Here is a 13597-nt window from a genome sequence, read left to right on the forward strand (position 1 = left end):
AACATTTGAATTTGACGCTGATTCCTGTAAGAGTAATTGGAGTTTCTGCCAATATATGGCTGTCACAACTTTCATTTGGTTCTGTTAGAGCATCTCCAGCTCAAAGATCCCAGCTCTTTTGATATTCAAGTTCAATTCATTTAACCCCCAAAGGTCAAAAGCCAGAATGATACTCTCTAGATTCTGCTTTAGCTTACAGAAGTTGAGGGGTAAAGTGCGTATTAGACCACAACAAACAATACAATCTATCCAAATTAAATTTTCACAGAACTATACAATACAATGTAAAACGATGGGAAGTAAAAATGGAAACAAAGTTTAGGTTAAGTTTCACGTACTAAAATTTTCAACAAGAAATTGTTTTTCTGCTTGAGTTTCTTACGCAACAACGGGCATATCCTTGAGCCATCCCCCACCACGTTACGCAACAACGGGCATATCCTTGAGCCATCCCCCACCACGTTAACTTGCTTCACTGACAAGGGCATTAGCTGGACGTGATTTGGATGATCCCAGTCGAACTTTTTCATTGAGGGATCTCTTAGTATGTGGATAGTTCGACAAAATTAGCCAATGAAAACATAACCACATTTTGACCCATGAGATATTTTGTCAGATTTTTTTTTTTTTTTCTATTTGATGTTATATAGCCATAATAAAGAAAATAAAATAGTTTTTTTATCTACTTAAAAATTATAAAAGGACAAACAAAGAAATTAAAACTTGGTAAGAATTGGACAGGTTAGGTTATGACCCGCTTTTTAGCCCATTTCAGCCAAATAACTTTTGGGTGGGTATTGACGTCTATGTATTAACTCAGCCCATTTGCTTAAATTCAACCCAACCTGCTCATTTGACACCTTACCTGTGGATCATATATGCTCAAGTGAGCATTGTCTTCCAACAAGTCTTTGCAAGCATCAATTGCAGGAGTTTCCCTAGGGCAATTTGCAAAATTGCCCTTCGCTGGAGGTGGTCTTTAATTTTTGTCCCTCAAATTGGTGGTTTTGAATTTTAGCCTCTAGGCAGAATTTGCGCCTTAAGGTAGAATTTGCAAAACTATCCATGCAAATTCTGCCTTAAGGCCAAGGTAAAATTTGCATGGCCAGATTTGCAAAATTCTGCTTTGCTGTGGCGGAGATTTAAGCAAAAAGAGCAAGAAAATTAAATACCACCAATTGAAAAGAAACTTAAAAACGCACTACCTACTAAGCAAAAATTAAAAAATACCCTGCAATGAAGGACAATCCGCGCAAAAATAAGGTTTCCCTAGTGTCACCCGTGTCTTTTTTTAAGGCGAATCCAAGAACAGTAACCTTTCCTCCGCAGTAAATTAACCTGTTACTATGACATATCACTTACCATTTATTCTAGGATATCAATCAATATTATTAAATTAAATTACTATTAAACTCTTGTTATATACTATATGTATCAGGAAAAGGGTAATTAGATGATGGAAAAGGTTGGCAATGTTGCGCAGTCTTCCAAAGAAACAATGCAGGAGCTTTATTTCCATTTTTTATTATCTATTTGTTTTGCACATTAATCAAATAATTGACTCTCACGTCTCTCTAATTTACTGTAATCTATGTGGTTTTAATGTTATTCTATAGGCGGGGCCACAAATGAAGGCTATGACCCAAGGAGCAGTAGATGCAGTTAGAAACGCTACTGGCATGAACAAATGAAACCATTCATCTCACATCACAATATCACAGACATCTTCGTCCAAACATCAATTAAGCAGCCAGTTACTTTTTTTTCAAAAAGAAAAGTTGAACTTTTTTTATTCAGACATGTTGCCTGTGGGAATTAGTGAAGTTTTTTCACGGATTGCCCTTCAAACGCACTGGTCTTTAATTTTTGCCTTTGCTGCTCATTTAACGAAAATTTATGACCAACATTTAGAGTTTTTTTTTTAAAAATTTTTTTTAATCTTCTGAAACTGAACTTTTGCTTCGCTCGGCTTAAGTTCTGTAGGAATTAAGTTATACAGCATAAGTTGTGCAGTATTTTCGGAATTTGTTGTAGTGTTCAAAAACTGGAGTTATGCTTTTTAGAGCATCTGTTCTTTATCTTTTTTGAGTTGAAAAACATGCCTATTTTGGTGGTGTTTGATGTGTTTTTGGTCATTTTTATGTTGAGTTTTGAAAGTTTTGTTGTATCCAATATTTTTGACTTAAAGTGACCACCCCGAAATAGGGGCATTTGTGCGAATGACCCAGAATTACTTAGACCATACTGGTGACTGCTACAGTTGTTGTATGCAGGGTATGTGACACCCCACAAGTTAACTAACGCTGAGTCAGGAGTTTTTCCTTTGGATCGTTACAACGCTCGTTGAACGGTTGAAGTAGAACTAAATAGGTAAGAAGTAGAAAGCGCTATATCAATCCATCTTCATAAGAGACAATATGAGCAAAAGATAGGAATCCCTAAATCCCGCAGAAAAGAACTCACTCAGGGGGGGGTGCTTACTTAGGTGTGGTGGCAAAATCAGCCCATAAAATCATGACTTGCCCAACCCACTTAGGTTTGGGCGGGTTAATAACCCGCTTATTTTGTTAACTCACGGTATTTTGATCTGCTTACTTGACCCTTTCTTTAAAAGTAGGTTGATACGCAATTAAATCAAATTGACTATGAAATTTTATCAAAACATTTTAGTTTTTTTTTTTTTTTTTTTTTTAATTATTTGATATGTTATATACATCCATAATATAAGTAAAAAAGTTTTATTAGGTACTTAGGTCCCATCAAACCTTCTATAATTGGATCATTTGTGTCTAGAAAAATATAATTAATAGTGCAAGTTTTAATGAGATCCTAAGGTAGTGGAAGGAAGCGCTCGTGCGTGTGTAGTTGAAACGGGTTTACGGACGGAGCAGCGGCGCAGACTGAATTTTCACCAAGAAAATGAACATTTATTATATATACTAGTTTCTATCAATTGTACATAGATGGTCAGTCTATCAAAATCTCGCACTGGACATTTGTGTGAAAGAAAAAATTGAATTTATGAAAAAGTTATTCATATAAATGTAAGAATTAATGTGGAAGAAATTGCAATGATCTTCTCTTTTTGGGTAATTAAGAGAACTTTTGTTACCAAATGAAAGTATTTATAGCATAATTAAAAGAAAAGAACACTGGACATATGATCCCCAATAGATGAGCAGAACTAGCAAATTACCAACAACTATTCTAATACCCCTCAACTACAAAGCTACCTCAACTATGACAAAAGTTCAGTTCTTGGAGCTTCCTAGTTAATCTAGGCTTAAAAGAGTGAAGAACACCCCATGGATTATCATCTTAACCATTGCAAGCATAAGTAGAACTTGTGTTTTTATTATTTCTTTCTTGCACACATAACACATGCACCCAGCCATAGACATTTTGACTATTTCAGCATTAACATTCTTTCCTCTGTAATGTTGGATTAGCCCAAGTTAGTTCCTCACTGCATGGTAGAGCGTGCCTTGTAATGCCTTTCTATTGAAGAATTTTGTTCCATATAGCAGTTGAGACCTAACAACTAAAAAATAAATGTGTCATACTTTCAAATTACATTAACCGTAATACTTGACATGAAAATGCCTCGACATCGTCTGAACCTTTGTAAATAATGTTTTTTGTAATGTTCCCTTATGACACTTGGTTGTTTCGTCATGACCAAAACTCTTGTGTTAGTTGTAGGGATGGTATACCAAATATTAGCATTCTAAGAGAAGAAACACACAAGAAATATAATGAAGTAATTTGGAAATGAATACCAATAAAAAATTGGGTAAAAGTTTGTCCGTGCCAGATGTTTACACAAAGGAAATAAATACATGACACATGTCTTCACAATTATGAATATCACTAAACCAGAGTTAAATAATATACATTCTTCCTTTAATTTTTCACTTAACCATAATAAATTAATATGATTTGACGTAACCTGAAACAGTTTGTGATGAGGATTGTGGAATAGGAATTTCCTTTTTTATTATTATTTTTTTTAAAAGTAGGATTTTGAATAGCTTAAATAGCAAAAGAGAAGGAATTGTGTATTGTAAATCCCAACAAAAAAGGTTTTACTTTGGAACTTAGTAGTTCTAGTTGCTTAAATCCCAACCTTTGTTTTTTTGAGTTTTCAATAAGAAGTCTATTTCATCTGAGTAGTATTTCTTTAAAATTTTGTTTATATATATATATATATATATATATATATATATATATATATATATATATATATATATATATATATTTTTTTTTACCATAATAACCTCGCTAATTTATATTAAGATCCATGTAAAAGGGTACAAAAGTCGTTCAATATTAAAAGGATATTTTGATCAACCAACATTTATATTCGTGCTTTTATAATAACTAGTTTTTGGACACGTGCGTTTCATGTGTATCCCATGCTAATCAGTATCAATATTTTAAAGGGAAAATTTCAGAAATGTACAATTCGCTGACTTACATTGCAAAAATATAGCCCAAAAACACTTTTATACAATGTTATACACTTATATATAAAAGACATGTATATTATGTATATAGGAGTATGAAAATGTATAATGTGTAGGTATATATAATAAAAGATATAAATATACAATATTATACACGAAATTACGCACTTATACACAATTATACAATATTGTATAAATAGGTATAAACATAGATCTGGACTGCCTTTGAATAAGAATTGTACTTTTGTACAAGACAGATACATTATGTATATAGGTGTATAAAAATATATAATAGTGTATAAGAGGTGTGTATATGGGTGTATACACACCTCTTATATACTATTATACAATATTATACAAAAACTAACTCCAACACCACCAACGACGGAGCAGCAGCCACCAGCCATCGCCGGAGTTCCGTTCTCTGGCAAACTCCAACACCACCAACGAAGTTTGACGAGCAACAATAGACTTTCTCCCTCTCCATTCATCTCTATCTCTCGCTAGACAAGATCACGTCGGAGCTCCGATAAAAACCACCAGCCACACCACCTTACTCAGTACCACCAGATCTGAGTGGATTTTCCGATGATCGAGAGAGAGGAGGCGTGGCAGAGAGAGAGAGAGAGAGGAGGCGGGAGAGAGAGAGAGAGAGAGGAGGCGGGAGAGAGAGGAGGCAGAGAGAGAGAGAGGAGGAAGAGGAAGGGAGTCATTTTTTGTAAGATTTTAAAAGGTGGGTCAATTTTAGTAGCATTGTTACCCTAATTAACATACAGTGTAATTATTCCTATTAAATCATATTAAAATATTTGTGCATTGAATTACGCGAAATTTGAAGGAAAAAATGCGAGCTAAGCTTGAAGTGAGGATGCTGATTTAAATATCGTTATTACAAAGCTCGAATTACTTTATTTTTTATTTAGTTAACAGTAAGGTATAACTTTACTCAAAGGAAACTAAAAGGTGAACACTATTATAGTTTCACTGTAATAGAGTTGGATGGGAAGATAATACGAAAGTTAAACAATAAATTAATATATCCAATAACGATCACAATGAGCATGAACACTATATAGTACTAATATTTAAAAAGTTCTCAAAGGAATATAAAAAGAGAACTAAAATAGAAAATGGAAGTCAAGGAAAATCGTTTCCCACTAACTAAAGGAAATATTATTCTATCTTTGTTGCATAAGTTGGCTGAGCCGGAGCGATACACCAAACAATCAATTTTTAAGGGAAAAGGTATTCAATGACTAACGTATTATTGGACCCAAAAAAAAAAAAAGGGGATTACCAACTTCGGTTTTTCTATAATATTTTCACTTTTACTTGTGCCACTTTTTCACTATCGGAAACAACCTCTCTACCCCATAAAGGTTGAGGTAAGCTATGCATACATCCTACCCTCTCCGGGCACACTTGTGGGATTACACCGGGTATGCTGTTTTTGTTATTGTTTTACTTGTCCACTTTTAACTTTGCACGTCCCGTAAAAATTAATAAATAAAATATGTGTTCTACCCATAATACTCCCATTAATAGGTGTATATATAGTCTCAATAGACTGGGAAAATGATTTGAAAATGAGTAATTAATATTAAGTGTAAAACAAGAAAAACAAAAAAAGTTTGTCTTTCTCTTGATATGCTAAAGTGGACAAGTAAAAGTAAAAATTTATTTTTAGTATAGTGGACAAGTAAAAGTGAACCGAGGGAGTAGTTAATATGTATACACATATATATTGTTTTGTTTCCTATTTGAATTATGGCTTTAAATTTTTGCATGCATCTATGTCATGTTAAGACATTGCTTTACCACATTACCAAGGCCTGGCTCATAGATAGGCAGCTGATCACTATTCCACGTTGTGATTAAAAGATGATCAGTCATGAAATTAACAGTAAGAACAAATTGAAATGTGAATGCAAACAAACAATCACACATTAGGTTACGAAGAACTAAATCAATCTCTGATTTCACTTACAGGTTTCTCCAAATGGGAATCGCATCTAGAAACCTTTCTTTCAGATACTCAAGCATTGAACTCTCATTTCTGTCTGTACTCTGTTGGCACTTGGCACCACATCTGCAGAAATTGTGTAAAACACAGTAAATCATAATTGTATGCAGGCATATTGTTCACGATAACGCTACAACTGATGTAGATCTCAACATAATATGTGTAACAAATGCATAAATCTAGTACATCGCAATTGTTTGCTGTAACAATATGGAACTTCGTAGTTCAAATTGGAGGTGTTTCCAGAGAAAGTTACTTTGAGACTGAATCTAATTCCTTAAGGTAAATCTGGCATTTGAGAGATCATGGGATATTGGAATGTACCAGCAGTAATCTTCGAGTCAATCAACCATTTGTTTCCCTTTTGTAATCCATTCAGAACTAACTTTCCAATGCTATGCCTTCTTTCTCCTCTTTGGAGACTTCTGCTAGTGGAGCTCATTCTGTGCTGAAGAGACCGTGGGCGTCTTTTGTTGCCTCATAAGCATCCCAAACCACATAAACTTGCTTCAAAACAGTAGTGCTCATTGGCTGGAGGTGAGTCGTATGATCCCAGTAAAAAAAAAAAAATTCATTGAGAGATCTCTTTTAATTTGATCCTCAAAGGCTTGTGGATCAAATATGCTCAAGTGAGCATTCCCTCCCAACAAGCCTCCAATTAGAACGCGGTCTAAATGAAAAAGATCCTGAATTGCAGTTCCCTCAGCAAGAAACTCTGGATTTAAGAGGATTTGATAGTTGATTTCCCTTCTGTTATGGATGAGTATTTTCTCAATTGCCTTGGCTGTTTTCACTGGATCGAACAGTTGATTTCTGAACAACGATCGTGTCATTCTTGGATACATCTGCTATCATCCGGGCAGAACTCTCCCAGTATGTAAGATCTGCAGCTTTCCCAGCACCAAGTCCTCGAGTCTTTGTTGGGGTGTTAATTGAAACAAAGATGATATCTGCATCTCAACATTAGTGCTGAAGAAAAGGTTCTTTCCTCAGCATTGCTTCACCACATCATCAGGGCCTGACTCATAGATAGGCAGCTGATCACTATTCCACATTGTGATTTGGGAAATCGAGATACCAACAACAGCTACTTCAATTGAGGGGCACTTGAGGGAAATGACTGCCATGGTTGGTGGCCCTCCAATGCAATAGATCGTCACCGATATTGAAGGAAAAACTAAGATCAGGAAGAAAATAGTTCTTCAGGGTACTCGGTATTTGTTTCACTAGTTATGATACAATCACACGCATACAAAAACATGAACTGTATCGAAATGACCAGAGTCCGTGATCGTACCTGAGTTACAGAAGATGTTTCAATATTTGTAGAAGTTCGCAGAGAACGTTAGGAAGAAGACTGTTTTGTATATATTGTTCTTACGAAAGGAAAAGTTACAGTTAAAGGACAAGAGAAGCCCTATTCAAACAAGGCACTTATTGTTTATATGAGACACCTATTACTAATCGCTGTATTATTTTCTTCTTTTTATTTTGTTCATTTTATTTATAGGGTTGACCCACATGGGTGACCCTGAATATTTCCTTGACATATATCTTTTCTTGCAATATGAAACCTGGAACAAAGTGAAGAATTATAATTCAGGACTGGTGTAAGAAATGGGTCATTGAGCTTGTATAGTATCCTATTTATAATCTTAATGAAACTTCAATTCTCCACGTGGGTTTTTTCTGTTGGGATCGGCTGCAAAGAAACAGGAAATCTAACCTACACAGTTCTGTTGAATTCTGTTTAGATTTCACCCTTACCTTTAAAACTTGTGTTACTAAAACCAGAAGCGACGTGTTGGATCATACTAAGAGGAATCATATTCCAAAGAATCTCTCTTCTTTCCAATTAAAAGATATCTCTTCTCCCAGTGTCCTAACAGCCTCCAGGAATTTGGCATTCATATGTGAATAGATATATTGTTAACTTTAAACTCCAATGGATTCTTTTTCATTTGCTTTCTGACCGTCGGTGAAAAGGCCGCATCAACATGCTCAAGATGTGTCCATGCATCTGGTTTCTTTGTTCCATTGTCCTATTAAAATAACATGATGCTAATATTCCTTATGCAGCAGGATCAAAGAAAGTGCCTTGGGAAAATCATATCATAATTTCAGTAAACCTAAGTGATAATCATATCATGTTCGACTAGTCTTGCCAGTTCCCAGCACCTGGCCGAGACTTAATATATTCTTTCTATTTCATCCCCTCTTCAATTTATTTGCAAATGTGTATTGACGTTTGCCATTGCTGGCTTCTGGAAGATACGACTACCCAACTGATTTACATTTAACTTTTTAGGGGCAATGAAGTCTGGAAATTTTGGCAAATATAGCTAAATATACTAGCTTCTCTTTTGCTCATCTTTCTGTAAAAAGTAAAGATCTTTCTTGCATCCGATGTTGGCAATCAAAAAGGAGAAAGATTCTGGAGTTATAAAATTTATCAAGAAGAAAATGCCCAAGTGACCAAAAACAAAGTGCTTTTTATTATTGTACTATAGGGTGATTATATCATGAGTTGGGCAAACAACAATTTGTAATGAAAGAGAAATAATAAAGAGATACATATGTTCAACCATGCTAATTGGAAATAAGTAGTTTAAGGCCTGACTGGGGGAAAAAAGAATTGAAAGAATTGGATCTTCCTCTCATTTCTAGTGCTTCTGAAGTTTCTTATGCCACAGCTGGCATATCCTTGAGCCATGCATCCAAAGGTTTCCCAATGGAGTAGACAATGAACCCGATTTCTCTGAGCTTCTCTGCATCAACAACGTTCCTCCCATCAAACACGAATGCAGGCTTTTGCATGTTGTCATAAATCCTCTTGAAATCAAGCGTTTTGAATTCATCCCACTCAGTGAGAATGCAGACACCGTGGGCATCTTTTGTTGCCTCATAAGCATCCCAGACCACGTTAACTTGCTTCACTCCAGCAGGGCTCATTGGCTGGAGGTGAGTTGGATGATCCCAGTCGAACTTTTTCATGGAGAGATCCCTTTGTATTTGTTCCTGAGTGACCTGTGGATAGGGTGGCAAAATTAGCCATGAAGACACAACCCGCCCAACCCACCCGTTTATTAGCTCAGCCTATTTCCAGGCCATCAAAAAATTGGGCTAATATGTATCCCAAATTGACCCATGAGAAATCTTGTCAAAATATTTTCAAAAGTTTTTTAATTTGATATACTATATACAACCATTATAAAGAAAAAAATTGTTTCTTAGGTACTAAAAATTATAAAAGAACAAAACAAAGAATTTACAACTTAGTAAGAACTGTGCAGGTTGAGTTATGACCCACTTTTTAACCCATTTCAGGTCAAGTAAATTTTGGGCAATTTCAGGTCAACTAACTTTTGGGCGGGTCAATAACCCGCCCATTTATTAACTTAGACTATTTTGAATATAGCCCAAATTCAGCCCAACCCGTCCATTTGATACCCGTACCTGTGGATCGTATATGCTCAAGCGAGCATTGTCTCCCAACAAGCCTTTGCAGACATCAATTGCAGGAGTTTCCCTAGTGTCACCTGTGTCTTTCTTGAAGGCAAATCCAAGAACAGCAACCTTCTTTCCAGAAACTGTGTTAAACATTGAGGCAACCATTCGGTTAACAAAGCGGTTCTTTTGGTAGTCATTCACCTTAATTACTTGTTTCCAGTAATTGGCAACTTCTGTGAGGCCATTGCATTCACATATGTAAACCAAGTTAAGGATATCCTTCTGAAAACAAGAACCACCAAAACCAACACTAGCATTGAGGAATTTTGGTCCAATTCGGGTGTCCTTACCAACAGCATTAGACACCTGTGTAACATCAGCTCCAGTAGCTTCACAAAGTGCTGACATGGCATTAACAGATGAAATCCTCTGAGCCAAGAAGGCATTGGCAGCGAGCTTTGACAGCTCGGCTGACCAGAGATTGGTGCAGATGATTCTGTCTTCGGGCACCCAATGTGCATAAACTTCTTTTAGGGTCTGGATTGCCTTTTGCCCTTCAGGGGTGTCTCTTCCTCCAATTAGAACGCGATCTGGATGAAAAAGATCCTGAATTGCAGTTCCCTCAGCAAGAAATTCGGGGTTCGAAAGGATCTGATAGTTAATTCCCTTGCTGTTATGCGTGAGAATTTTCTCAATTGCTTCAGCTGTTTTAACCGGAACAGTTGATTTCTCAACAACTATCTTATCGTTCTTGGATACATCTGCTATCATTCGAGCAGCACTCTCCCAGTATGTAAGGTCAGCAGCTTTTCCAGCCCCAAGTCCTCGAGTTTTCGTTGGGGTGTTAACCGACACAAAGATGATGTCAGCTTCCGAGACATGTTTCTCTACTTCAGTGCTGAAGAAAAGATTCTTTCCTCTGCATTGTTTCACTACGTCATCAAGGCCAGGCTCATAGATAGGCAGCTGATCGCTATTCCAGGCTGTGATTCGGGAAACAGAGATATCAACAACAGCCACTTCAATTGAGGGACATTTTAGGGCAATGACTGCCATAGTTGGTCCACCAACATATCCCGCTCCGATGCAACAGATCTTCACCATCTTTTCCAGCAGTATGAAACCTGGAAAACAGGGAAAAGGACTAGATTTAGGACTGATAAAAGTGGGCTATCAAGCTTGTTTGCTCTATCCTAGTTATAATCTTAAACAGAACTTAATGCTCCAGTAGTCTCCACATGGTCCATTAGTAGGATCTACTGTAAAGAAACAGGAAATCTATCCAGCAAAGAGCTGTATTAGTTCTGTCTAGATGTCATCTTTGCATTTGAACTTGTATTAGTAAAATGGGAAGGAAAGAATTGCTTCTATTAGAGGGGTCATATTCCCAATGATATCTTTTTAATATGTCCAATTAACAACCACCATCTTCGCACAGTGCTAATCAGTGAATACGACTTCCATACATGAATCCTCTGCTTAAAGTTATATAAAGAAAACTGGATAAACTTCCATAGAGAATCCTCTGATTAAAGTAATATAAAGAGAACTGGATAAACTTCCATAGAGCTTTTCCTTTTCTTTTCTTTTCTCTTTTCCCATACTCCAGTAAAAGGGTCACATCTACATGCTTAAGACGTGTTAATAACTTTTAGAAAGCATCATGCAATGCACAAAGTTGATACTTAAATTAGGAGTTTTGCATATACTTTAGCCTTGCAAGCATCATCCAATGGACAAAGTCTATTGCATATGTTACCGACAAAAATTATGCAACGATCTTATTAGCAATGCACAAGAATACACAAAGAAACTGAAATAAAGAACGAAAAAAAAAGGGCAAACTGAGACGGTATTACACAAAAATTGAACTAGAAATCCTGCAAAGAGAAACAAGAACCATAAACCACTTAAATAAAAGTTACCTCAAGGATTTTCCACTAACTTTTAGACAAGGAAAATATCCCAAGAAGAAAGATATGTCTTGATTCTGAAATCAAATGTTGTTATAAAAGAGACTTGAAGTGCTTCAATGATGGTTCAAAGACTTGGAAAGACCACTTTATATAATGTAAAAGAGACTAAGGGGTGTAAGCCAATGGACTCTCAAAAACTAAGTAAAGTGCCAAATGTAAGATCTAAAGTCTGATTTAGAATGTTCAACACGTTTTCAAGAGTAACTAATAAGGAAATTCATTTTCCCATTTTAGTAACTCAGTAATACTTTACACTTGGACTAGTTTCTCACCACCACCTCAATCAAGATTCAGTATTGAATGAATGCGTCTAAAAAAAAACTATTGAATGAATGCTTTAAAGCTCTTACCAACTTTTTCTGAAAACATTGTACTTTTATCACATTACAATGGGAAAAAAAGTAGAATGAATTGGAAAGGTTTTTTTTTCCGTGGAAAGGGGTTCAAAAAAAGTAAACAAAGGAGTATGACTCTTGGTTTTCTATCTAAGTCCATTTACCAAAAGAGAATAGAAATATTGCAGGTTGTCTCTTTTCGTATAGCTATTTAGTACATGATCATCTTTTAATTTTGATAGTTGCTTAGTAAATAATTCTCTATTTATTTTTATTGTAATTTATGGCCCTTTTAGACTATAGTTATACCTTTTGAGTAAACTGAAAATATTATGACAAAACGTTAGACTATAACTTAAAATTTTGTAGATGTTAGACTACAATCTAATGTTTTGTCGGTCCATGGACTATATTTGCACAACTTGTAAAAATGTGAAGAAAAAAAAAATCTAAATGGTGATCTAAATTAAAAATAAGGAAAACATCTTAATGGTGACCTAAAAAGGGGATACTTGGGTAAATTAGCCGAGGAAAAAAGATACATTTTTTATTTTGACAAATATCTTTTACTGGAAACTCAATTTCCAAGAATGGATTTTGAACAAAACCCAAGTCTCACAAGCTGTAAAAAAAAAAAAAAAAATTCCTTATTTTAAGGAACCAATTTTCAAGTAAAACAGGTTGTTAGCAGGTGGAATTTTCATGTGAAAATGAGGTTGTAACCCAACAAGAAAATTGTTTTTGACTGACACAGTAACAGAAACAGAATAATGATAAAGAAAGTTCAAGAAATGGTTGTTCAGAAGGGCATTGAGTGTGATTAAAGAAAGATTAATTACAGCTAAAAGCATGTATTGGTACATTAAGTATGGTTGAGTTTTAAAAATAAAAATAAAAGAATAGTCCAAAAGCTTGCTTTGAAGGCAACAGAGCTTGAGATCAACGTGCTGGTACCTGAAAAAATGACCTTAAAAAAGGTGGTGCAGAAGCTTAAACTTCACTACAAGAGAAATTAATTTTGCTTCTCCTTTTTCTTTTGGGGTGTGGAACAAATGTCTCGATTATTATATTTGGGAGTTATTGTTTGAAAAAAAGAAAAGAAAAGGAGAGTATGATTATCACCAAAAATTATGATGATCACCAAAATGTTCAGTGGAATAGATATAATTTTTTTTTAAATAAAAAATCCTGATGTTTTAGAATTGGAGTTAATAGACTGATGGGCTTCAAATTTCCAAGTAATTAGACCAATAAAGCAAAAACATGAAGACCTTAGATAGATGAACTTATATAGAAAAGCCAAGTGTTAGTTTGCAAATCGCTTTCTCCTTCTTGATTAATAACACA

At 35.3% G+C, this 13597-nt stretch overlaps 1 protein-coding gene across 1 annotated transcript; it reads right to left on the reverse strand.

The window, feature by feature from the left end:
* Window positions 1-8961: 8961 nt before the first annotated feature.
* On the reverse strand, window positions 8962-12198 carry LOC132055739 (UDP-glucose 6-dehydrogenase 5-like). The gene is made up of 3 exons (XM_059447701.1): window positions 11865-12198; window positions 9946-11063; window positions 8962-9516 (listed from the first exon to the last, which is right to left on the reverse strand). Exons 2-3 carry the CDS (start codon window positions 11041-11043, stop codon window positions 9172-9174), a joined length of 1443 nt encoding a protein of 480 aa, XP_059303684.1. The 5' UTR covers window positions 11044-11063; window positions 11865-12198; the 3' UTR covers window positions 8962-9171.
* Between the last annotated feature and the right edge of the window lie 1399 nt (window positions 12199-13597).

This window comes from Lycium ferocissimum, chromosome 5, assembly GCF_029784015.1.
Source record: "Lycium ferocissimum isolate CSIRO_LF1 chromosome 5, AGI_CSIRO_Lferr_CH_V1, whole genome shotgun sequence".
Taxonomy (NCBI): Eukaryota; Viridiplantae; Streptophyta; class Magnoliopsida; order Solanales; family Solanaceae; genus Lycium; species Lycium ferocissimum.

Excerpts from the sequence above, each read along its gene's own strand:
- LOC132055739 (XM_059447701.1), bottom strand. The coding sequence starts at position 11,043 with ATGGTGAAGATCTGTTGCATCGGAGCGGGATATGTTGGTGGACCAACT. Across the intron at positions 9,517-9,945 it reads TGAGCATATACGATCCACAG|GTCACTCAGGAACAAATACA; the intron begins GTACGGGTATCA and ends CCCTATCCACAG.